The sequence below is a fragment of the Gouania willdenowi genome, chromosome 6 (genome assembly GCF_900634775.1).
Source record: "Gouania willdenowi chromosome 6, fGouWil2.1, whole genome shotgun sequence".
In the NCBI taxonomy this organism is placed as follows: domain Eukaryota; kingdom Metazoa; phylum Chordata; class Actinopteri; order Blenniiformes; family Gobiesocidae; genus Gouania; species Gouania willdenowi.
The window spans coordinates 43,927,110-43,953,848 of record NC_041049.1 but is presented as its reverse complement, the minus strand read 5'-3'; the positions used below and the strand labels follow the sequence as shown (position 1 = coordinate 43,953,848).

Sequence of the window (26,739 nt, the reverse complement as noted above, 5' to 3'; positions counted from 1 at the left end):
CAAAAATAGACACTACAACGTGTGTGTGTGTGTGTGTGTGTGTGTGTGTGTGTGTGTGTGTGTGTGTGTGTGTGTGTGTGCGTCCTGCGGGCTGTCAACAGTCTGTCTGCTACAGACCCCGCCTCCCTCCGCCCTACGCAATCTGGTCCAAGCCACGCCCCGCTAGGCTCTCACGCACGAGCTACGTCTGACCGTAAAAAATAGAAACTTCCAAGATGGCCGAATCCGTGGACTCCATGCATTTCGCAGCAAATAGCAAAACAAATTCTCCCAAAGCTCTAGTAGCCAAACGTCCGCCCGAGAGCGGGCCGCAGTCTTCCAGCGACATTTTGCCTCCGGTGCCCAAGAAGCTCCGAGTGGAGGAGAAGGGCCTGAAGCACCGGAGCCTGAACGGGGAGGCGGAAAAACACAACGGGAAGCAGAGCTGTGGCAGCCCGGCCAAATGGAGCTTCGGCCCGGACAAGGCGAGTCACCCAGCCGCCGCTGCTCCGCTGCAGCACACCCCCGTCCGGAAAATCTTCAAAATCAGCAACTTCCTAGCGTCGCCGCACAAAGTGAAGAAGGTGAAGCGACACAAGGAGGCGGAGAGAGGCGGCGGGACGAGCTGCCCTACAAAGACCGAGAACGGCGACGTGAAGACGGCTCCGAGAGGTAAGGGACCCCGGCGGCCTCTCCGTCACATGTGGAGCTAGAGCAGCAGCTACACTAACATAACTAACACTTAACATTACATAAAACCGTGTGTAACACACGTGTAAATGTTTGCAGCAGCTCACCGTGTCTGTGTGTTTTCTGTCCAGCCCCCACGTATCACCGAGCCAAGGACAAGGACCGAGACAAGAAGAAGGACCGGGCCAGGGAGCAGAAGAACCACGTAGTGCCACCTGTGCACGAGATCGCGAGGGAAAACGGAGGACTGATGTGTTCACAGAAAGGTAGGACAGCAGAGCAGAGCACCAACTTTCACTTTGTGCTGCACACATGCAAATCTAACGACAACAGCAGTTTATTCTCATTCAAGTCACTCTGATGATAACTAATTAATTCTGTTTTAATTTCAATTTAAACTATTTACACTGTAGTCCAAATTCTAAGCAGTCCATAATTCAACCAATTATGGATAAACAATAATTCCAGCAAGTTCATTTTTGTCTTCTTTTTTTAAATATAGGTTAAGGTTTCATTTATTCAGACAAGGTTTTGCAACAAATGTTTATCTCCTGACATGTTTCGACTGTCAACTGTCAGTCTTTCTCAGAGGTGATTGCTTTGATGTATCCCTACAGTTTTCTCATAAGGAAATTATCTTCTGATGACCACTTCTCTCTGAGTAAACATGGCCGCGGTACCTGTGGACAAAGGGTACCATACATTTCTTAGCATTATACTTAGAAATTATTACTACCACATTAGACTTGAAACAACAAAGGAATGCAGGGTGGTACAAGGAGGTTTTCAGCGTCCATCTTCCTGCAGATAAATCTCGCAGGATGAGATTTCACAGATGTTATGAGGCTCCAAAACAACCTTCATGGAAACACGTTCTAAGCGCTATTATACTTTATCAAAACTTTAGAAGTATTACTTTGAATTTGTGAAAAGCTGTAATGGAAACAAAGCTAATATTCCCCTTAATATTTAATGTTTCTGAGCATACACACAAAACTCCTGAAAATTCCTTGGATCACTGCGAGCAACTTTAGACTAAAAAAAACCTGAGATTATAACAGGTAACATGTTTTATGAAAATAATCTATTTACAGCAGTCTTTAGATTAGATTACTTTTAATAGACCCGCTTACAATGAAAAAGACAAAAAACTTGTTTATGTGCAGTATGTTGTATCTCTCAGTGATGGTGCTGGAAGATTTGAAAAATTTTACGCTATTTTGATAACATTTTGCTTACCTTAAAACAATGAAAGTAGGGGTGTCCGGATCCGATATTAATATTGGTCCAAAAACGCATATCGGATTTTAACGGACTGCATCTAAAATCTCCAGTATATATTATATTTATTCAATGTAGAATACTGCAGATATTATGTTGAAGGTTAAAATGTTTGTAACCAATTGGTTAATGATAAATGGGCCAGTTTTTCTAATACTTATTTTTGCTGACTATTGTTCTCTGTTTGAGTTACATCACTTGATCAAGCCTTTTCTAACATTCCACTCGACAAAATAAGTAAATAAAGTATATATGATTTGTGCTGATATCGGTATCGTATTGGGAGTGAAAAAGTTGTATCGAGACATCGCTAATTGAAGGTTTGCACAATGTGGGGAGCGGAGGTGGGAACTCTGTAAAATACTGTTACAGGATTTTTATTAGCATTTCTACAACATATAATCTTATAACAGCATTTAATGATAAATAAAAATTCTTAATAAATGAAGTAAAAAATTGGAAATCTGATTGATTTGACCTTATTTTTTCCTTATTTCTCCTGTTTGCTTCTCACTTTGACTTTATGCGTGTCAGCTCGTCCAAATGTGCCACTTCAACACGATTTCTTGATGTTGTTTTGATATGATTCATTAAACTAAAGCCTCTTTAGGATGTTTCAAATGTAGCACAAATATCCACAAGCTATAAGATCTCCTTTAGCTCATCACATCTAAGTGCTGCAGGACTGAGAATGTGCTGATTGACCCCTGGTTAAGTTTTTGCTTCAGAATGTACTTGAGTTCTACATATTCACTGTAGTTTGGTTTACATCAAATGCGAGTGGTGGAGAATGGCCTCGTATTTCTTCGCCACTAAACATTCTTCTCATCCTTCAAGTAATTAGAATGCAGCTTCTCAATATTTGCTCTTGCAAAACAGTCCTTCCATCACAGTCAGGTTGAAAATATAGGCAGAGTTGTACCAGCTCACCCAAAACCTCTCCTAGAGCCTGAGAGTAGCCTTACATTTGGAAATGTTCAGCTGGATCTCGGTTATCGGTGGACACTCTCTTGCTGTATTTTTCAGTGTTCATGGCTCGGAGCCTCGACAGCTATCGCACTTGACTCAGAGGCCTAAATGACAGCGTATCCTCATCGAGAACATTTGTTAGATCCTCTATTTTTCTCCTCTTCACAGTGGGCTGAGAAAAAGTGGAATATACATTTCTGAAAAAAAGTCTCCACTTCTCGCATCAAAGCCACATGATCAGTGCCCAAGTCCTTTTTATGGGCCACACAATCTTGTCCCATTAGGTGTGATATTTGTTGCTTTAACAAAGCTGCAACTCGCTTTCCCAACATATCAGTGGTCAGCATCGCCATTCTCTTTCTTTTGATTTCTTTTTGTGTGACAGCTCGTTCCTATTCTCTCCATCTTTTGCACTCTCTTGCAATAATGATTTCATCGCCATTCCCATCTTGCATCGTCTTACGACTTTTCTGCTGAATGTGAATCTTAAGGTGGTCTATCTTCCATTCAGTCAACACTTTTCCCTCTGAAGTCTTGCTCACTATATATATATATTCTATATATATTCTTCGATCCTATTGGAAAGGACTGGTAACTTGTCTCTATTGTACACAACTTTGACTCTACGTCTAGTGTCTGAAGTTTGTTTTTATCTTGATTTAAAAAGCTGGTTGAAAAACATGACCTAAATCAACCTGTCATGATTTGAGAGTTTGTTTGAAATATATTGATTTGGGACTAAACGTTTGGTTGGAACTCGTTGAGTGTGTATGTGTTACTTGTTAATCTTTAGAGCCACACTCGATCGTCCTGTAAATAAATGTTTTCCTCTGTGACAGATTCGAAAGAGAAACTCAAAGCTGGTTCAGAGGAAGATCTGCTGCTGAAAAAGATGAAGAAAAAGAAGAAAAAGAAGCACAAAGATGGAGAGCGAGTAAAGGAGAGACACAACCGGCCCAAAATGTATCACCGCTCCTGCCAGACTCTGTGTTCGGGGGTTTCTCTGGGTCTGCCAGAGTTCCTCAGCCGGATTAACGGGAATAACAACGCCAGTCTCATCTACGGTTCCTCGGCGCCACAGCAGCAACATGTACAGGATTCTACCTCCGCCTCCATCTCCCCGATGATCAGAGACGGGTTGGGTTACGGTTGCCCCCTCCATTGTGGTTCTACGCAACTCCTCTCCAGCCTGGAGTTCAGTCGACTGATCCACATCGAGCAGCAGGCCAACGGGGGGGCGTCCGTGGTGCACGCCTACAATGAGCAGCTTGCCTGTCTTTCACCTGCTGAGATGCAGCGCTTTGCTCAGGAGTTTGTGACTCTGTCGTTCAGCGAGGACGAGTCCCCGGCTGCCCATTTCGTAATGGGAATCATCCATGGAGCAGCGTCTTATCTCCCGGACTTCCTAGATTACTTCTCCTACAAGTTTCCTAACTCACCAGTAAAGATGGAGGTGCTCGGGAAGAAGGACATCGAGACGACGACTATGGTCAACTTCAACTCTCAGGTGAGGCTGCTTTGTTGAATTGGGGCTGCAGTGAGAGTGTTGGGATGCTTGATGGTTCCAGACTTGGCTTGTGTTTGTGACATACTTTTTGATCTGCTCCCAATCGAAAATAAATACTCAATATGTCTTTTATTTTTAAAGAAACTTTTTTTTTGACAGGCATGCTGTGAAATGCATGTTGCACAGGAAAATATATAGAATTATGTTTGTAAAAAGATAATATATGTGTGTTTTCAACAGCTATTTTTGAAAAAGTAAATTTGGTTGGTTGAATTCTAAAAAAATTGGGTCGCGATTTAATGATCGTGGCAAAATGTTGGTCCCAGGGTGAGACCAGTTGAGAACCCCTGCACTATAACACAGATTGTACAGTGTGGGTATGAATCTCAGCCAGGAAAACCAAATAGAAGAACAGGTTGAAGGTACAGCACATCAGTGGCTCTCGCTTGCTTTTCCTCAGTATTTCACAGCCTGTTGTCCCCGCATGCAGCACTCAGGGAAAATCAAGGTCCATTGTGAAGCTGAACAATTTAAGGAAAAGATGTAATTGCGATTTTTTGGTGGATATTGCAATTTCGATTTGTTTCACAAATTTCTTCAAATCAAGTTATAGTGCAATATTCACAATGTACAGTAACATTTACAAACATTACAGAAAATTACATCATACCATTAAAACATTAAATGCCATCTATCTATTAATTGCAGGACAGTGTGCGTGTGTGTGTGTGGAGCAAATTTCTCCTCGACGCATTGTCTGTTTGACCTGAAACTTTATGAACAGCTTGCACATAGCACGAGTGTGTGCATGCATCATTTTACCTTATTTGGTGTTGCAAAACGCGTTTATTTTCATTTTATTTTGAGATTACGGATCCCTCGCGGTATCGAGCGTGGTACTTCTGTTTGCGGTTCAGGACGTCACTGGGTCGCAGTTTGTTTGAGTTTAAAAAAGGTCAATATTAAAAACGTTTTTGTACTGCTAAAAGTTGTTTAAGGTAAAATTTCATGGTTTTTGTACTGCTAAAAGTTATTTAAGTTAATATTTCATGGTTATTTCAAATTATTCCCGTGACCCCAAACTTCCTTTAAATCACGGGTCACAGTCCACTTCCTCCTCCGTCTCCTCCACTGTGACTGTGGCATCTCAAACTAGGGATGCACCGAATATATTTTGCCGAATATTGCAAAAAAAAAGCCGCCTTCGGTGGAGTGAGTTAAAAGCAAGGCCTAAAAGTAGCGTATGACGCAATCAAACAATGTGCAGTGACGCAGTGTCCGACTCACAGATTTTTTAAGCATTTTATTTGGGGCTTGACATACAGGCACATCCTCGTAAATGGAATCGCAGACGGAATCAACCAATGAATACGGTTGAACGTGGAAATGGACAGAATCGGCATGAAATGCCGTCACCGTGGGGCAAAGGACGTTTTTTATGGGGAAATGTTTCCGGGACCGCTTATTAGGTGCACCGCCCTGTCCTGGTCGCATTAAACAACGCAAATCATCACTGACTCCTAAATACAGAGTCATCAGTGCCTGTTTAACTTTGTTGGGCCTGTGAAGTTCCATCCGTTTTTTGTGTAGCTTAGCTGTGCTCCGTGCGAACATGATCGGTTTAAATCATTTTCACCTGCTCAGTGTTAGAACTGTTGTGCCTGGTTAACGAAGAGTAACTCTGTCCGTGTTGTCCTTTAGTTCTTTTTATTCAAGCCTTTTATCTGTCCTCGTAGGTACACATTCAGTCAGCAAGCTACCTCAAGTACAATCCTTTCAATGGGAACTTCCGGTTTACAAAATAAAAGTCTGCTTTATCAATAAACCTGATCAGATTCAGTACACCATTGATCTTTGAGAGGAAATCAGGTCACATTAATGCTGTTCTCATACATCTTTATTTGACATATAGATAATTAAAAAAGAGAAGTCAGAATAATCCATTTCACTACAACTTAGATTTACCTTTTAATTGTTAACTTACTTTATTTTTGACATACATTTTAGTTTAATTGTGTTTTTTTAATTAGTATTTATTTTTTTTCCTCACAGGAGTTAAAAAGGGTGTGCGCCTGTGCGTTATGTGTAGTTCGCGCTCCTGATCGTGTATCTGTTTGTGATTGCGTGAGAGTTGAAGAGAGACACACAGAGGGAGGGAGACAAAAAGGAACAGCTCTGTGTGCGCACGCTTGCGTGTGTGGATAATAAGTCCGTGTGAATGTCGTCATGTTTATGACTCCATCCATTCATGTCTTTTAAGGCTCTTATTAAATAAATATTAGCTCTAGTCTGGATGGCCATCCTTGACTATTGTAGGAATTTGAAATTAAAAGTCAGATCTGCTTTCTTTTCCTTCTTTCATACTTTTTTGATGAAGTGAGCATACGTTAGTTTTTAATTCACTCTCCATGTTTAGAAAAAGGTGTCATGCTTCAATTTTTTCCCATACACTTACCTGTTTAAAGGATGAAGGTGTCATGCCTTATATTTATGTAACGATTCACTCAACTCCTGATAAGATTCGATTCACGATACGATTCTCTCACAATTTATTTTACAAAATGGGACTGCAGAAAAATGATGACTGAAAAATATTCCTTTATTTTTTTGGGGGAAAAAACTATACTGTTTTCCTTTTATTTTTCATTGTCAAAAGAATCCCTTGATAAACTATTCAAAACAATGCAATTTAACGAAAAATAAATCTTGAATGAAATAAATAAAGGAATAATACAAATGAAGAAGAAGCCTATTAATTTAAATTCTGGTTCTATAGTAAACAATGCAAAACTGCATAATAGTTATTTTTCTTTTTAAGAGTGCAACTGAAAATGTATTTTGTGTCATTTCACTGTATGTAGGTCAGATATTTGTTTGGACCAGCAGAGGGCGCTGGTAACCCAGTGGTCGGTTGGCATGCAGATATCTTGCAGTGAAGAAGAGATGCAATGCTAGCAGACAGAGCTAATAGAAAAACGTACCTTTTACAGATATTCACGTAATATTACAGATAGTTTTTTGGTGCTAAAGGGGTAAGGAATCATTTATGAACATATTTAAGAGTAGAAGGCGGCCAGAAAGAAAGTATTAGCAGATTTCGGCCGCTGCCTACACTTCCGGATATCGCCCTCTGCTGGTTAAAAAAAGTACTGCGATTAAATTTTCACAGTATCGATGTGAATCGTGATACCTATGAATCGATTTTTAACTGCCTTACGATTAATCGTTACATCCCTACTTATATTGCACTTTAAAAAATTTTATATGATTCAAATTTTTATTTAAGCATTTGATTGACACCTCAAGTTAAATTTTTGTATTTAATGAGCAGAAAAATGTTGCACTAAATGTTCTACAAAATAAATAGAGAGCAAAGTTATGTCCATTCTTTTTCTTCTGCTGATCCGTGACTCAAAACCGTGCTACGATCCGAACTGTGAGCTTTTTGATCCGTTGCATCACTACTATCTACTGTAGCTAAGCAGACTTGTGCCAAAGCGACAATAATTCATTTGTTGTGGGTTTATCACAAGTGACTGTGACATTGTCAGACCAGCGTGTAGTGATCTCCAAAGCAACTTTCTGAAAAGACTGCACAGAAGTTGCATCACATGTGGTTCTGATTGGACTTCAAAAGCCCTCTGACCAGAGGAGGTAGAGCAGACACTGTCACATAGCTTTCACCACTGAAGTAGACAGTGGCATATTCAATGGATTAAAGGACTTTAGCTACTTCCTCTAGCAGGGCCCACTGATCTGCTTTCAGGTCAAGGTAACGTTTCCTATTCTGTGTTATTGTTGGGTCTGACAGTGTTGCTGTCAGTGGCCATCTTTGTTCCAGCAGACGAGTCACCATGTAAAAGGTGCTGTTCCACCTCTTTGAGACATCCTGTTTATGTTCTGGGGTTCCCATCTGTTTCTGTTTGACCTTAAGTTTGCTTGAAGCTAGTTCACTTTTTTTGAAGTGCTCCACAAGACATTTTGCTGTACCCAGTGTTTTGGTTATCAGAGGGTGTTTTAGACCTCGATTGATTACCAATTGCAAAGTTTGGCCTGCAAAGCGAATTGACATCCACCCATGCTTTTCTTGTAAAATGTTTGCAGCCAAGACAATATTAGCGCCATTATCACGTACAACAGCCACAATTTTGTTTGTCCTGATCTCAAACCTTCCCACAAATTCTTCAATCCATCCAGCAATGTTGGATCCAGTGTGTTGTTCTTCAAGTGGCATTGTAGTGAGGCAGAAGCTAGTGAGCTCCCAGTCATCACTTATAAAGTGACAAGTGATGCCAAGATATGCTTCTGTGGCAAGAGTTGTCCAAGCATCAGCTGTCAGGGTGATTTTATTGCTATTTAATTTGAAAGCATTTTTTATTACACCAACTGTGGTTTCATACTATTCTTCTATTAGTTTTGTGAAATGACTTCTGCATGGTAAGGTATAGTCTGGATGGAAGGTCTGTATCATCTGCTTGAAGCTGTCATCCTCAACCATGGATATTGGTCTCATATCAACTACTTTTATATTCAGGATGATCTGTGTTCGTACTGTAGCCATTTGGCGGTGCATGAACCTCTTCTCATGACAAAGTCATCCAAAAGCCTTTACTTAGGAGCACTATTAAATAAAAGATGTATATTAGTTCACAATTTAAAGATAAGTCTATCAAAATAAAATGTCTATTACAAATTATCAAATTACCTTTTACTTTTCATAATTAATGCTAATATAAGCAGAAAACAAGATATTTTATTTCAATGCAGTTGTAGTGAAGTAAATTATGCATAAACAAAACTGAACTAGCGTTTGCTAACCTAGCAAGCTTCTTCTGTAGTTTTCTGACAGATAAGCACTAAGCAAATGTAATAACTGTTTCAATCATAGTTTGTTGGCTAACGACAAAATCTGCATGTGATTTAAATTAAAGATTCTGTAGATAGCAATATGACTTATGATCTCAACTTTCCGCTGGACATGAAGTAAAACAATGTGGAACACCAGCTGTGGGGTGCTTGTGCTTAAGGTGCTCATGCATCACTGTAGTGCTCCCATGGAAAGCCAGTTGTACCTCACATAGTTTACATCTCTGTTGTTTTGCTGCTTTATCTTGGCTGAAATGTTCCCACAGTTTTGGAAATACTAGGTTAAAGCTTTCGGGCTTCTTTCACGGTTTGGTCCGCCATTCTTCCTTGCTTGTACTTCTTCTTGAGGTTTTATATCTGTTGGCATTCTTCCTCGTTTGTATTTTCCAACTCCCAGCATTTAAACGGTCAGGTGGGAGTAGTACTACCCCCGCAGTTCTTGTAACGACCTGCACCAGGAAGTAGCCTTGCGTCGGTTTTTATCCTTTATTGTTTACAAAATTAACCGACGTGTCGACGCTATGAGATCTGCATCAACCAATTTTTGTAGTTGACGTTATAGATTGTCAACCAATCGTTGCATCCTTACTCAAATATGAATTAAAAGTCTTTAAATTTTCACATTTTAAAAACAAAATAAACGTGACCAACAGGTTACACTGCAGAGCTGTTTGGAGCTCTTTGTCAAAAATAAAGTGCACGGCAGTATTTTGCTTTTACAAATAAAGAAAATCACAGGGTTTGGGGTAGATGAGTTGTCCAAGCATCAGCTGTCAGGGTGATTTTATTGCTATTTAATTTGAAAGCATTTTTTATTACACCAACTGTGGTTTCATACTATTCTTCTATTAGTTTTGTGAAATGACTTCTGCATGGTAAGGTATAGTCTGGATGGAAGGTCTGTATCATCTGCTTGAAGCTGTCATCCTCAACCATGGATATTGGTCTCATATCAACTACTTTTATATTCAGGATGATCTGTGTTCGTACTGTAGCCATTTGGCGGTGCATGAACCTCTTCTCATGACAAAGTCATCCAAAAGCCTTTACTTAGGAGCACTATTAAATAAAAGATGTATATTAGTTCACAATTTAAAGATAAGTCTATCAAAATAAAATGTCTATTACAAATTATCAAATTACCTTTTACTTTTCATAATTAATGCTAATATAAGCAGAAAACAAGATATTTTATTTCAATGCAGTTGTAGTGAAGTAAATTATGCATAAACAAAACTGAACTAGCGTTTGCTAACCTAGCAAGCTTCTTCTGTAGTTTTCTGACAGATAAGCACTAAGCAAATGTAATAACTGTTTCAATCATAGTTTGTTGGCTAACGACAAAATCTGCATGTGATTTAAATTAAAGATTCTGTAGATAGCAATATGACTTATGATCTCAACTTTCCGCTGGACATGAAGTAAAACAATGTGGAACACCAGCTGTGGGGTGCTTGTGCTTAAGGTGCTCATGCATCACTGTAGTGCTCCCATGGAAAGCCAGTTGTACCTCACATAGTTTACATCTCTGTTGTTTTGCTGCTTTATCTTGGCTGAAATGTTCCCACAGTTTTGGAAATACTAGGTTAAAGCTTTCGGGCTTCTTTCACGGTTTGGTCCGCCATTCTTCCTTGCTTGTACTTCTTCTTGAGGTTTTATATCTGTTGGCATTCTTCCTCGTTTGTATTTTCCAACTCCCAGCATTTAAACGGTCAGGTGGGAGTAGTACTACCCCCGCAGTTCTTGTAACGACCTGCACCAGGAAGTAGCCTTGCGTCGGTTTTTATCCTTTATTGTTTACAAAATTAACCGACGTGTCGACGCTATGAGATCTGCATCAACCAATTTTTGTAGTTGACGTTATAGATTGTCAACCAATCGTTGCATCCTTACTCAAATATGAATTAAAAGTCTTTAAATTTTCACATTTTAAAAACAAAATAAACGTGACCAACAGGTTACACTGCAGAGCTGTTTGGAGCTCTTTGTCAAAAATAAAGTGCACGGCAGTATTTTGCTTTTACAAATAAAGAAAATCACAGGGTTTGGGGTAGATGATATAATAATCTACAGGACAAATTAAGAAAACATCTTAAACCACAAATAAAGTGTCCTTAGCTTTAGGTTTTCTTGTAGAACAAAAATAAAAAAAATGTCCAAAGGCAGCAGTTTTTCGGATATTTAAATGTAAAAATATTAATCTAATCTCGATAAAAAAATTTAGAAGCATAATTTCCTTTAAAGTTGAGAATACAAACTATGAACAGTATACAAATTTTTAAATTAAGTGAAATGTAGTGCAACATTAAACAACAAAAACTCAAGTAAAGTATGACAAAATTTAGCAGCATCTGTAAACAATAAAACTATTAAACTTTTTTGAGAAAGTATAACAACATTTAGCGAATTTTCCCTTCTCCTTCCCAGCAGCTGCACTAGCCATGCTGCAGCCGTGCCGACATCAGCTAACTCAGTGTTTTGATGAGGGCCCTATAAAATCCCTTTTATTTTTTTCCAAATTCCCTTTTCTTTTTTCCAAGTTCCATGTTTTCACTTTAATTTTTTAAAATTAAATTTTTTTAAAGAAATATTAAGAATTTATTTTCAGAAAAAATACATAATACAAAATAAATGCTAATAAAAAAAACATAATTAAACAAAAATGTATGTCAAAAATAAAGTAAGATGCAATTAAAAGGTAGATTTAAGTTGTAGCGACATTGATTATTCTAACTGCTCATTTTTTATTATTTATGTCATCTAAAGATGTGCGAGACAGCATTAATGTCACAGTCATCCAATTTCCCCTCAGGGATCAGTGGTTTACTGAATCTGATCAGGTTTATTTTTTAGGTTAATTTAAATTAAGTTTATCAAAACTTAATTTAAATGATCCTGATGACATCATTCCAGACCATAATGATGAAACAAAAACAAATGGATGTAAGGAAGCACCAGTTATTTCACCACTAGGGGCCAGAATATTTTATAGTATCAGAAGTTATCATTAACCTACAATGTTTCAGACTCTACAATCCCTTTCATCGATGGTCTTGTCCACAACAACAGAACAACTTTTACCACAGATCTTCTGTAGCTCAGATTAGATGTTGATCAAACGCTTTGAGCAGGTAAAGCTGATTAAAGCTGACTCATGTTTTCACGGAGCACCGCTGGGTTTGAGGAGAAACGGACGGAGTTTCAAAGGTGCAGCAAAGTTAAACGGGCACTGATGGCTCTTTGTTTAAGAGTCAGCGATGATGTGCACTGTTTTTCTTTTTTTGGCAATGTTAGACTGTTGTTTGATGTGTTTTAGGCAGTTTTTAATGCAGCATTGTCTGTGACCACTGCCCAGACACCATTCAGGTCCAGATTGCTGTTGTTGAGGGATGTCATTATGGCTTGGGAAAATGTTGAGTAGTTACATCTGTTCATGAAGACAACATCCACCAGAAGGTTTTCAACTCCTGTGAGCAAACAATGAATAATAATAATTAAAAAAAAAAAGAAATTGCAAGTAAACAATTCAAAACAAGTATAGTTTAAAACCATGCATGACCTACAATTAAAAGTTGTACGGAAACTGATTATTCTGACTTCTCCTTCATAATTATTTATGTCATATAAAGATGTATGAGAGCATCATTAATATCACCCAATTACGATAAGATAACTTTTATTCGTCCCACAAGGGGAAATTAGCTTAGTTAACTTTTTCAATGGGATGTCAGCCTCTGCACACATAGCTACAAAATCCTCTACAAAATTTCTCCTAGAACCTGCAAATGCGGGTCAGCCTGGCTGGCAGTAGTAGCAGCAGTTGTTTTTCTTTGTTCTGCTTTTGCATTTTGGACAACAGGTGGTCATCACACGTGTTTTTACGTGTCCAGTCAATGGTGTGTTGGCAGAACTTGCAAAAAAGCATATCACTTGACTCATAGTAGTCGTGCAGGAACTGGACAGCTCTGTTTTTTGGAGTTACGGATGAATTTCGTATCTTATTGGCGGTCTTAGTTGGGGTTTTTGGCGGCCGCTTCAACATGTTGTTTATTTTAGGTCGGGAGGGTAGGGGCAGTGTGACAAATGAGTGGTCCTCGGAAACTTTTCTCACGTAACAAATAGGGATGTAACGATTCACTCAACTGCCGATACGATTCGATTCACGATACTGGGTTCACGATAAGATTCTCTCACGATTTATTTTACAAAATGGGACTGTAGACAAATGATGACTGAAAAATATTCCTTTATTTTTTTTGGGAAAATACTATACTATTTTCCTTTTATTTTTCATTGTCAAAAGAATCCCTTGATAAACTATTCAAAACAATGCAATTTAACTAAAAATAAATCTTGAATGAAATAAATAAAGGAATAATACAAATGAAGAAGAACCCTATTAGTTTAAATTCTGGTTCTATAGTAAACAATACAAAACTGCATAATAGTTCTTTTTCTTTTTAAAAGTGCAACTGAAAATGTTTTTTGTGCCTTAACAATTGGACTTTAAAAAAAACACTCATTGCACTGTATTTGCGTCAGATATTTGTTTGGACCAGCAGATGGCGCTGGTAACCCAGTGGTCGGTTGGCATGCAGAAATTCTAGCAGTGAAGGAGATGCTATGCTAGCATACAGAGCTAATAGAAAAATTTGACTTTTATAGTTATTCACGTAATATTACAGATATTCTTTCAGTGCTAAAGGGGTAAGGAATCATTTATGAACATGTTTAAGAGTAGAAGGCGGCCAGAAAGAAAGTAATAGCAGATTCCGCGATCGCGCCCTCTGCTGGTTTAAAAAAAGTACTGCGATTCAATTTTCACAGCATCGATGTGAACCTTGATACCTACGAATCGATTTTTAACTGCCTTACGATTAATCGTTACATCCCTAGTAACAAACGTTCTTTTTCCTCACGGTGATGGCATTCTGTCGATGTGTGTTTGACAGTTTTCATTGGCCGATTTTGTAATTCCGTTTACACAGATTTTATAGGGCCCTACGTACCAGTTTCTGCTGGGTGTCATCTTTCTTTTGTTTGGTGCCCCCTGCAGGTGAAGCGGACGTACTCTCAGGGCACATACAGAGCGGGGGCCATGCGGCAGGTCAGCCTGGTTGGAGCAGTGGACGAAGAGGTCGGAGACTACTTTCCCGAGTTCATCAATATGTTGGAAGACTCTCCCTTCCTAGAGGTTGGTGTCCTAATCTGCTAACTGCATCACTTCCTTTATGTTTTCATCCTTTTTCACCTCTGTGCATCACAAGAGACAGTATAATACATTACAGTGAGGGAATTTGATATGATACGACATTACTGTATGATAACATATGCTGGATGCACTACTCAGCATCACTTTAACTGTAAAAATAGTTCTGCAAAAATGTAATTATTTTTGTGTTGTTTTTCTCATCACTGTAAAACTTTAAAACAACACATTACAAATTCACATTTGATCAAATGTTTTCCTTTTCTTTACATTTTATTGACCCTTAATCGAGGCTGTAACTCCCAGAAACACAAAGATTTGCTCAAGAATAACACAATTTCCAAAAATGTCAAGCCACAATTAACGGATTGAAGTTTTTTTCATACATTTGTAATAGGTGTGTGCATTGCCAAGAATCTGACGATGCGATTCACAATTTGCACGTCACGATACAATGTATCTCGATACTAAACAATACAATATTGCGTTATCATTAATTACAAATTTCCCCTTTACAAGTACAAAATGGTATGAAATACAATTTATTTATTTTTTTAAACTTGCGAAAACAAGTAAAAATTAACTACCTAGTGGTTACAGAAGTGGGCTTGTAACCGGAAGGTTGCAGTTTCAAATCCACTGTGGGCCATTACTGTGGGACCTGGAGCAAGTCCTCTAGACCTAATTGTTTCCAGGACTCTCTTGAAAAAGAGATTATTAATCTCAATGAGACTTTCCTGGTTAAATAAAGGTAAAAAAAACAACTGTAATTCAAGAACCAATATAAAAAAACAAGTGGTATGTTTATCAAACTGTCAAATAATTTTTTTTTTTTTAAAGTTTGACTTTTGTTTCTACAACAGATTTTGATTCTGTTAAGTTCATAAAAAAAGAAAGAGTAACCACATATATCTATAAAGGTGTCCAGTATGTTTTATGAAAATAATATGCAATTAACTTCTAAGCTAAAAGGCATTGAGGAGTGAGGTAGTTTAACAGTGTCTGGTGTGGTTCACTGACACATAGTGACCAGGCGTTTACATGCTATGCATATTTTAGTGCAATTAAATGTTTTTTTTTTTTTTTTTGTTAAAAACATGATTTAAAAAATTGATTTGGAAATTTTTAGGATTTCATTGATAACCACGCTGTGAAATATTGTGATATATTGCTGAATCAATTTTTTTCTTACACCCTTACTTTGTAATCAGCATTAATCAGTAATTAACACTAAAAAGTTAGTGTTCTCCTAATAAGGCTGTCCAATCCTAGTACCTAAAAAAGATGCTGAAAACACAGAAAGCACAAAGATTACTCAATGATCATGCTGTTCAGTTACAGAAACGATCATTGTGATCATTTCTTTGAAATTAAAATCGAAGAATATGTTTTTGTTGCTTTTCTGGAGGCCGTCTGCATGTGTGCATTAAACCAACTTTTAGGTTTTGAGTTTAATATTAAAACACAGCAGTTTAAATAAAAGAAAAGGTAGGAGAGGAGAACAGGATCACCTTAATCTTCTTCTCTACCACCGTTGTTGTGTTGACATCTGTTTAGCTTCACCCTGTGTGAGACATTACATAACCTGCTGCTTCTTCCTCTGCGTGTGCATCTGTAGCGGACTCTTCCCTGGGGCACCTTCTCCAGTCTGCAGCTGCAGAGCCCCACAGAAAGCGACGACGGTCCCATCATGTGGGTCCGACCTGGAGAGCAGATGATCCCCATGGCAGACATGCCCAAATCCCCCTTCAAAAGGAAACGGTGCACAAAGACCTTTCAGTGAATTCTAAATCTCATAAGTCGGGATCACATGCTCACTGTCATAAATGGGTTGTGGTTCCAGGTCCACCAATGAGATCAAGAACCTGCAGTACCTGCCCAGAGCCAGCGAGCCCAGAGAGATGCTGTTTGAGGACCGTACGAGAGCGCACGCCGACCACATCGGACAGGGCTTTGAGAGGCAAACTACCGCTGCTGTGGGAGTGCTGAAGGCTGTGCGCTGCGGAGAGGAGTGAGTTTGACCCACATCCCGTCTGTTATCATTGAGGAGGCAGGGCTTATGACCTGTACTGCAGCCAATCAGCAAGGGGGAGCTCTTAAAAAAAAAAAAAGCTTTGCGTCCTCGGGAGTTTATGGTTTGACACTGAAATGTTTTTCCTTCACAGCAGTGACGCTCCTGCTCGGATCACCAAAGACGTTGTGTGTTTTCACGCTGGAGATTTCCCAGATGTGGTCATGAGACTCCAGCTGGATCTCCATGAACCCCCGCTGTCTCAGGTGGGCTTTTTCTGTCAGGGCCATTCAGCATGAGCCACATATGAGCATCCTTACAACACATTTATGGTGTGAATAATGTTTGGGATTGCTCACTTTACACTATAGTTAACTATGAGCAAAACCAAACTGATTCCTGTTTTTTTTTAAATAAAATGATCTAGCCCTCTAGCTAATTGACACTAATGGTGAATCAAACGCAGATTTTTAGCACTTGCCATTGAGGAGAAGAATTGCTGTAAATGCATTGCTTGTTTTGGCTAATGTCAAAAGTTTTTAATGGATTTTGACAAAACTTTAATCAAAGATAGACCTTACGCCAAAAAAAGATTTCATAAAATGTTGGGATCCAGATGAATATGGGTCAATGACGTATAAGGATTTTCATTGCATGATATTTCATAAAATGGGCGTCATGGGGCAAGGTTTGCATAAATATTATGATGAAAATAGAAATACTTTGAAATCTCATAGAGGGCGATAATACAACTAAAATAGGGCAGGAAATAGATTTTAATAGAGTAATAGAGTAATTTTAAAGATTTTTTCAAAACAGCAGTCATGGCCAGACAGTCGCACCACATGATATTTGGACACTTTAAAGGGGACATATCATGCTAAATCCACTTTTTTAGCCCTTAAATGTATTTTGTTGTATATTTAGAGTGTTTAGAAGTACAGAAAAAATCAAATTAGTCTCTTCAGGTGCTCCGTAGATATCTTTATATTCTGTTTTGGTCATATTTTTCAATCTGTTTTGATTTTTCTATTCTCTATCACGTTTTTTGAACAATAACGTCACAGTATTTGCAGCGGAACTGCCAATTAGGACATCGACTCCAGGCCCAACACTTCGAGCAATCCGCCATTTTTATTTCTCGCTGCGATTTTGTAGTCCAATCTCAAGGTTACGAGAGGAGAAATCAAAATGTTCGGTTGTTGGATGTAGTAACCCACACGCTTCATTACAACGTCTCCCAGCATCAGAACCTTTACAAAGTGCCTGGTTGAGTTTTGTTTTTTAAAGAAATGTACCCACATCTGTGGCTAAGGTCATTTTTGTGTGCGCGAAGCACTTCAAGGATGACTGCTTCAGCAACCTCCACCAGTATAAAGAAGTATTTGCCAAAGACTTTGTCTGATTGAGGGTTCAATTCCTTCTATCTTTGGAGACGACGAACAGAGCACTTCGGTAAGCTGTAAATAACGCTAAAAAGTGTGATGATAAGACGTCCCTGTCATTGTTTTGTTAGCATTAGCAGTTGCACCGTCTTCATATGTTAGCGCTATGTGCTCGTTTTAGATCCTTGATGATATGGCCTACGTGGTTTAATTTAAGTCTAAAGTTTTCATTAGTCATTTTATTTTGTCTTTGAAAAGACTGTATTAAAATGCATTTTGTGACGTTAGCTTGGCGCTAGCGTTAGCTCGGTGCTTGTGTTAGCTCACTTGTTACGGTTCTGCAGGTTCATCGTCTTCATTTTCATCTCGTTCCGCCGTGTCCGACTCTGGCTCGAACATGTAAAGCTGGATGGACAAGTCTTCTGTTGTTGACATTTTGTAAATAACGTGTGAATAAAAAGTTTATGCGCCGCTACATAGCCGCATCTCTACAAAAAAGGCCGAACAGGGTGGAGTTGAACCGAGTGTCACCTCTGCAACCTGGAGAGGGGGCGGGGTATGGAGTGTCTCATTTGCATTTAAAGAGACCGCACCAAAAGGAGTTGCTCTCAGAAGCACATCAGAAAAGGGGTAGAAAAGGGGTGGAGCTATAATAATGAGAAATTCAGACCCAAGCATTGCAGTTCTGCTTTATATAGACCACAACTGTATGATTTATATGTAAAAAGGAAGGATTTAAAACCATGATATGTCCCCTTTAAGTAACAGAATAAATGACAGAAGTAATTTATTAAGTAACATTTGAAAAAAATAAATAAATAAAAGTGAGCTCTATATACTAAGTTACTACATATTTGGTATCTTTTTATGCCAGTGGTTCCCAATCCTTTTTGGATCGTGAAGGAAAAAAAATCCCTATTGCTTATCGTTGGCGAAATTCGTAACTCTGTTTGTAAATGACGGATCATTGTCAAATTTTAAATCTGGCTCTGTTATGTTGGGTTCCATTACCCCTAAGAGTTTAATCCTGATTGGATCCAGATTGTGCATTTCATTGCAGGTTTTTGAAGAATTTGATGTTTTTTTGGGGTCTTTAAGCACTGAACACGATGTGATTCTTGCTTTTCTGTGCATGCATGTATTAAATAAATAAATCTATCCTGAGCATTTATTTTTTCTCCACAGTGTGTCCAATGGATCGACGACGCAAAGCTGAACCAGCTGAGGAGGGAGGGAATCCGATACGCCCGCATCCAGCTCTACCACGATGACATCTACTTTATCCCCAGAGGAGTGGTGCACCAGTTCAAGACAGTGTCTGCCGTCTGCAGCCTAGCGTGGCACATCAGGCTCAAACAGTATCACCAACAACAGGTAGAGAAGCAGGACGAGGACGAGGGAAAGCGTTCGCAGAGGGATGCCACGCTTCATATCAAAGAAGAGCCCAGCGATGAGGAGGTGGAGGCCCCCGACCTCTGTGTGCAGCCGAGGAAGGAGGAGGAGGAGGAGGAAGAGGATGATGATGATGATGATGGTGAGAGCCTGTCACTAACCCCAACACAGACCTTTAAAGAGGAGGAGGTATCGGTAAACTCACCTATTCCTTTAGTGAAGAAGGAGCGAGACGAGGCTGCTCCTGCTGCCCCGTTAATCAACGTAAAAGATGAAGTAGATGCAAAGGAGCAAAACAAAGGGCGAGCAGATGCATGTTTGACTCTAACGGAGAACAGAGTGGACGCTGCAACATTTAAGTCATTACCGCAGATTAAGAAAGAAATTGAGGAGGAGGGGGAGAGGCCACCGAAGACCTCACAACCACTTCAGAGTCAGAGAGAGAAAAGCAAAGATGGTCCAATGAGCGCCAACAACACACCGCACGTGAAAAAAGATAAAATCAAGAGAGAGAGGGATGAGAAGGACAGGATCAGAGAGAGGAAAGACAAGGACTGGAGTAAAGAGAGGGACAGAGAGAGAAAAGATAGAGGGAAAGACAGAGAGAGGATGAAGGCTAATGGAGGAAGAGACGGTGCTTCAGTCACACTGACACCAGTGAAGAAGAAGGAGGACGAGGAGCAGACAAAAGAGAGCGGGAAAGAGAAGAGCGACACAAAAACAACTCAACCCCACATCAGAAAGGACAGAGAGAACGACAGAGACAGGACGTCTTCATCGCTCGACGAGTCCTCACACAGACACAAGTCATCGTCACACAGGAAGAAGGAGAAGAGCAGCCACAGGGAGGAGGGCAACGCACCCACCACACCTTCCAAAGTGCCCAAAGGGGACGCAAAGCCCCCCAAACCCACACACCTTCAGGTGAGGAAAGACGTGAAGAAAGACGTGAAGGAGGAGAAGAAGAAGCCGAGTCCACCGGAACATAAAGCACCAAGGACGCTGGTCACCTTTGACCTTTTTAAGCCCATGGAGGCTCATCAGACTCTGGCTCTGTCCTTCATAGACAGCAGACACAAGCTACACCACCACACGGACTCCAGAGGCTCCTCCTCCTCCTCAAAGCTTCATCCATCAAAAGGAGCAAAAGTAAAAGAGTCGGTGCAGGGGAAGCTGCAGGACGCCATAAAACAGCCTCTGAAAACACACACGCCACAGACTCAGAAAGACTTCCTGCTATGAACGAACGTCCACGTGTTCCAGGCTTCCCTCAGACATCAGCTCTTCAGTTTAGACGCAGCGTCACGTGACGACGTGGTGAAACCAGGAAGCAAACCTTCAGCTGAGTAGTTCACTTCACGTTTGTTAGAAGATGCTCGTAGGCTTTCTTTCTCTCAGATGTCACGTGACCCCGTGCATCAGTGCCTGTGCACTACTTAGCTTTTTCTTTTTTCCTCCTAAAATAACCTATTTAAGGTACCTGAGCAGCCAGTCTGAAAACAACCTGCTGTACAGTGGACGTTGTAGGACATCCTCAGGTCTCAGAGAGAGGTATCAGGAAAACCTCTGTCATTGGTCAGACCCAACCGACTCATGACTCAGCAAACTCTCCGTCAGATGAAACGGCGACAAATGACACAGCATCGGTCTTCAAAATAAGTCATCAGGCTCAACAGCCTGTGTTTCGTAAAACACGACATGTTTTATTTTGAAGAAAAAGGAAATACACATGACGTCATCAATATGCGCCGCTTTGGATACGAGAGTATGTTCCTCTTTCTTTTCTTTTTTTTTATAGGTTGAGATATATCAATGTCTCATTTAACTATGTATTTATTAGTCAACAATACGCTGGTATATCTTCATTTTAAAAAAAAAAGAAGGAAAAATGGCATTTTAACTTACTGCTTCATGTGCACTTCCGGTTCCTTCAAAATAAACTACAAACTGAGGCCATTGATACTGATGAATTTTCTTTTGAAGGAAAACCTCAGTCAAATGAGATGGCCTCAGGCTTCAACGATCAACAATCTCAGTTTGTATAACGCGAGATGAGGCCGATGAGTCAGACTTTTGAAGCCTGAAGATGTTTTATTTTGCTGAGTCATGAGTCCGTTTGGTCTGATTAAAGACAGAGGTTTTCCTGATACCCGATACCTCATTCTAGAGACCTAATGATGTCCTAAAATGTACACCGTACTGCTGTTAGACGACGTCAGCATCAGGCCACGCCTCCAACTGTTGTTTCCAGACAGCACAGTTTGATTCACACAGGGCTGTAAATGATACTGTATGTACCAAAACTGTACAGTATAGATGTTATTAGCGCCAATGATGAGAGAAAATGTATACAGAAATTGCATATATTTTTTGTAAGACGTTTTATTTTCCATAGGACTTATTTATATCATTTACCGTCTGTTTTTATTTGAAACTGGCTTATGTGAAAAAAAAACTTCTGTTGTAAATACATTTTATTTCTGAAGATAATACTTGGTAGTGTGGTTTATACCTTTTATTAGGAGCTCAATAAATGCTTTTAATGTTCTCATAGTCACTGTGAGTGGATTGTGGGTTGAACTGAGATTTTCTAAACTGGGCCTAAAGACTTAAACCAATGACTGAGTCTGTTTTATTATTTTAGTAAATGATATGAGCCAACAGGTTTATTAGAGATTATTCATCCTTTGAGTGGAAACATTTTAACAACCTAATAATATATATATTTTTAAATAAACACACCGACTACAAAGCAACTGGCAGCCTGTGAGCCACATATGGTTCTTGCTTAAATTTTGCATAGTTCCCCAAAAATAAACACACAAAATCACAGAAATATACACTAGATGGCAAAAACACACAAAGTGACTCCAAAAGTCACACAAATGACAAATACACTAAAAAACACAAAATTACTTCAAAAATCATACAAATGAGAGACAGACAATAATGCACAAAAATGACAAAATACACAAGATAAGGACAAATAAACAACAATGACTCCAAAAAACACAAATAAGAGAAAAATATACAAACATGACAACAAATTCACACATGATTAGAAGAAATTTACATAAACTGACTCGAGAAAAATAAAACAAAACACCAAAAATTACACAAAAGAAAAAGAAACATCAATGACAACAGATATACACAAAAGATTAGTACAAATACACAAAATAACACCAAAAACTGCACAAATCCTTTCTTTTCTTCCTGTGTTAATGCTCAAATTGGTCATTATTCTAAATACTGACAAGAATTTACATTATTTTGGTTCCCACTGTGATAACAATTGTGTGCTGGTCTTTTTCCACAAGGATTAAAGCAGAAACTGGAGAGGAGCTTAGACACACTCTACACCTGCTTTAAGTCACTGAAACAAATGGAGAACCTTTTCTTTACTGTGCTGCATTAAAATACAGTTGGAAAAGGAAATTGTGCACCTGCTAATAAATGAACACCCAGTTTACACTTTAAACAATATGAGTGTGTTATTACTCCCCTTGGAAGGGTTAGCACTGAGCATAATGTTTAGCACAATTGTTCCCTGGAGCAACTTCTCTCAACCTTTCTAGTATATATTTTTGTTGTATATCCTGCATTTGTCTGCAGCAATGGAAGTTTAGAGCCTTTGTTTTATGTAGTCCTGACATTTAGGGACACAAGGTTTTGTGCTTTAACACATCTAAAGGAAATTTCCCTCAAAACAGGACTAAAAACTCTATATTTTTGTTTTAAAATTTACGTTTTTACCCCATGCAACATGCTAAAGTAGGGATACAAGTAGCCATGGTTGGGAAACACTGGCCTCGCGCTCTGCTGTTGTTTAAACTGCTGACTCATGACTGTAGAGCTGCATACAAGGGAAAACCTGGTCATCAAGTCTGGATGATATGACATTGTGGGACTCATCATCTGTGACAATAAGCAGCTGGCTTGCTCCATTAATGAGTACATACTAGGCCAGGGTTAGGGTGTCACAAGCTTTTATTGTGAAGGCCAGAATTGCATCCCATCACTTTGTTCTCTCACAAGCAGAAAAAAAAAAGAAAGCACCAGGATGAACTTCACATTCTGACATTATCATTTAAACCCCACCCCCCAAAAAATATCCAGCATCAGCTTCTTCAGCAGTAGGAGTAACTAGCTCACGAGTCAAATTCAAGGCCTGGGGGCCAAATCCGGCCCTTTAAAGCTCTCAATTTGGCCCGCAGGAGAAAGTAAAAAAAAACAGCAAAAACATGACTTATTGTGTAAATCAAAAACTAATTCAGTTGTAGATATAAAAGTGTCTCCAAATACACAAATTCAATGAAACTGTTTTTTTTCCCAAGGGCCCACGGTTTTCTCATACCTATAGCACATGATGGAAGTCATTTTTAGCTTGAAATTGTTGCAAGTACTCTCAATTTTTCAAAAATCCTACAATTTTCCTAAGAATATTCCCCCAAATTAAATAAAAATTGGTCACAAAATCAAGGAAATTTAAGATCCAGCAGAGTATGATATCTGTTACTTATTACTTGGATATTTTTGGTGCCTTACTTACATACTTTAAATACTTTTATAGATAGAAGTGCAAAGTAGGGGACATGAATGATAAAACTGCTCTTTTACTGCCTATAATCTGTGGCCCATTTCAGATTAAACTGGTCCGTATTTGGCCCCTGAACTAAACGAGTTTGACACCTGCTGTAGCTCATGTGATTAGATTCCACTTTAAACTGTTCCACCATCTTTAAAGACAGAAAAACTGTCACCGTGAGTGAGTCACTATAGAAGGGTGACTGAAGAAGCAAACCTGTCAAAATGTTGTGCGTGTTGCATTTAGAGGCTGACTTCACTTATGAAAGTGCAAAAGATATTAAACCCACAACTCGTGATGTGAATTAACATTCAAGTGTGACTGACTGACAGCAAACTGTTCCAGTGGATGACGTGTATCCGACTCGACTCGTTTACAAACTGCACAAGCAAAGCAGTGAAAGTGTGTCCTATTTGGTTTAAAACGGGAGTGTCGTTCTATGTGTCGGATGAAGGATCCCAGAGGGTTGGTGATGTACAGTAAGTGTCCCAATGCTGACCAACAGAAGATTTTGGTTCACATTGGTTATCACTAGCTTCATAAAGTCAAAGCTCTCCTGCAGTGCAGTAGTTCTCAACCTTTTTAGTCTGCGACCCCAAAAATAAAGGTACCGGGGACCCCCACTGTACCTGAAGGTGGTTGAACACAGACATGAACATTGAAGAACAGTCATGTGGAGACAGGACCATCTATAAGGGGGAATAAAGGGGAGAGATTTTTGGGGCTCATCTGTAAAGTCAGCAAAATGATGGTCCATTGTTCTATGAATCTGTGATAACCACATTTATTTATTTATCTGAATAATATCCACTGTTATCCAGGACGTTAACTATTATTTGAGCCATAGTATATAGTCATAAAGATGTTTCAATAAAAGTTGCAAATTAGATGTAAAATGCATTCAAAGTGTCAATATTGGAACAATTAGTTTAAATGGGTAAATAATCGTGAATGTGGTTAAAAAATAAGCATGAAATATGGTGAAAAGAGGTTGAAAGTGACAATAATGGGTCAAAATATGTGACTTTAGGTGGAAAAAGTGGTGGAAAGGGTTTATAAGTGTTGAATATGTCATGAAAGTAGAGAAAAATGTGGAAAAAGGCCATTTGATGGAGAAGTGGCAGAAATGGGAGTAATGTAGTAAAAATGTATTAAAAGGAGCAAAATATGGCAAGAATAAGTGATGAAAATAGGTTAAAATATGGCAAGTTTGGTGTAGTTGCAGAAAAAGGGTAAAAAATACGCCAAAAAAATGGGTGGTGAAATGGGATTTCAAAAACCACACAAACAGGTCAAAGTTACAAGTTAAAGTGGCCAAAAACGTACAAAGAGTGTAAAAAGGGTCAAAGTGTCAATATTGGCATAAAAGTGGCAGAAAATAGATGGGGTAATGTAATTTAAAAAGTAGGAACCAATTAGTTTAAACTGGGCAAATGACAAATTGTGAATGTGGTTAAAATTGACAAAATAAACATGAAATATGGTGAAAAGAGGTAAAAGTGACAATAATGAGTCAACACGTGGCATTAGGTGGAAAAGTAATGGAAAGGGTTTATGCGCGCCAACAAACTGTCTTGAAAGGCTGAAAAGACATTGAAATTTGATGGAGAACAGCAAAATGTAGCAAAATGCATAAAAAGGAGCAAAATATGGCAAGAATGAAAATAAGTGTAGTAGTAAAAAGGTAAAAATATAAGCAAAAATGGGCTCAAATGGTTAAAAATATGTCGTTTATTGAAGGAATCTGGCGACCCCCTCCCAGTGTCTCGTGACCCCAAATGGGGTCCTGACTCCAAGGTTGAGAACCCCTGCCTGCTGTAGTGAACGTGATGAATGTCACATGGTGGGAACATCATCCCATTCCAAACACTGTAAATCCACAGCGTGGGAACCTCCATCCAATGAGTGCCCCTCCTCCTCATCCTCATCATCCTCATGATGAAGCCTTGAGGTGTAGAGTTCTGTCTCCTCTGGGGGGTTCACTCCCTCCTGTAGTAGAACACACTGTGTCCCAGCTCCAGCAGCGCCCCCCCCCAGCAGCACCACAGAGGGGCACCACACCACGCTGACCCACACGTCTGTGAGACGCTCCAGACGTGAGCACAGGGTCACGCAGAAGGCCAGCTTCAGCAGCAGGGCGGTCAGATACCACAGCCTCCTCTTTACGCTCTGATCCCCGTCCCGTGGGTCAAAGTCTGGCTTGCAGCGACCCGCCATCTTCACGATCAGCATGAGGATGAGGATGGTGTCGAAGGCCCAGATGGGGAAGAAGATCAGGAACCAGTTCCAGCTGATTTTAGAGTCCAGCTTCAGGACCAGCATGATGAGGAAGACCAGGGCGAAGATCCAGGGTGAGGAGCACGCGCTGGGCCAGGGACATCTTCATCTATGGACCAGTGGTGTCACCACTGGAGGACTGAGGAAGAGGAGGAAGAGGTAGGGTGACCAGACTCCAAAAAACACAAAATTAGTCCAAAAACAAGATTACTACATATAAATCATTTGTATTTGTAATGCAAAAAGGTGACATTAATTACATTTCTTTTTTATTCCTTTTGAATGAAATGTATTATTGCAACAGCTGAACCAAATTTAAAATGGTCATCAGTAAAAAAAATTAATTAAAAAAAACAACATTTTGGGCCTATACTACAAATCTAGATAACTTCTGGGATTTAATCACTATGGCAATTAATGCTGAACGACTAAACTGGTCAGGACCAGGTTTTATTCTGGCTAGAATCGTAGCGAGTGCTAAAGCCCCGCCTCCTTACCAATCAGATCTCTTAAAAAAAGGAGCTGCCCATTGATAGAAGATCCTGGTTGGTGCAGATCTGACAGCTGCATTTCGGAAAGAAAATT

General features: G+C 39.4%; 2 protein-coding genes across 2 annotated transcripts; one reads left to right on the top strand and one right to left on the bottom strand.

Annotated features, from left to right (window-relative positions):
* Positions 1-70: 70 nt before the first annotated feature.
* LOC114464658 (round spermatid basic protein 1-like) lies at positions 71-21,836 on the top strand. Its single transcript, XM_028449076.1, has 8 exons — positions 71-651; positions 801-935; positions 3,759-4,426; positions 14,349-14,486; positions 16,120-16,262; positions 16,345-16,512; positions 16,667-16,778; positions 19,083-21,836. The coding sequence occupies exons 1-8, from the start codon at positions 216-218 to the stop codon at positions 20,529-20,531; spliced, it is 3,249 nt and encodes a 1,082-aa protein (XP_028304877.1). The 5' UTR covers positions 71-215; the 3' UTR covers positions 20,532-21,836.
* A 3,754-nt stretch (positions 21,837-25,590) lies between these two features.
* Positions 25,591-26,263, bottom strand: LOC114464662 (transmembrane protein 60-like). The gene is given in 3 exon segments (XM_028449082.1): positions 25,591-25,931; positions 25,933-26,226; positions 26,228-26,263. Coding segments are annotated over 3 exon segments (405 nt in total). The 3' UTR covers positions 25,591-25,856.
* Between the last annotated feature and the right edge of the window lie 476 nt (positions 26,264-26,739).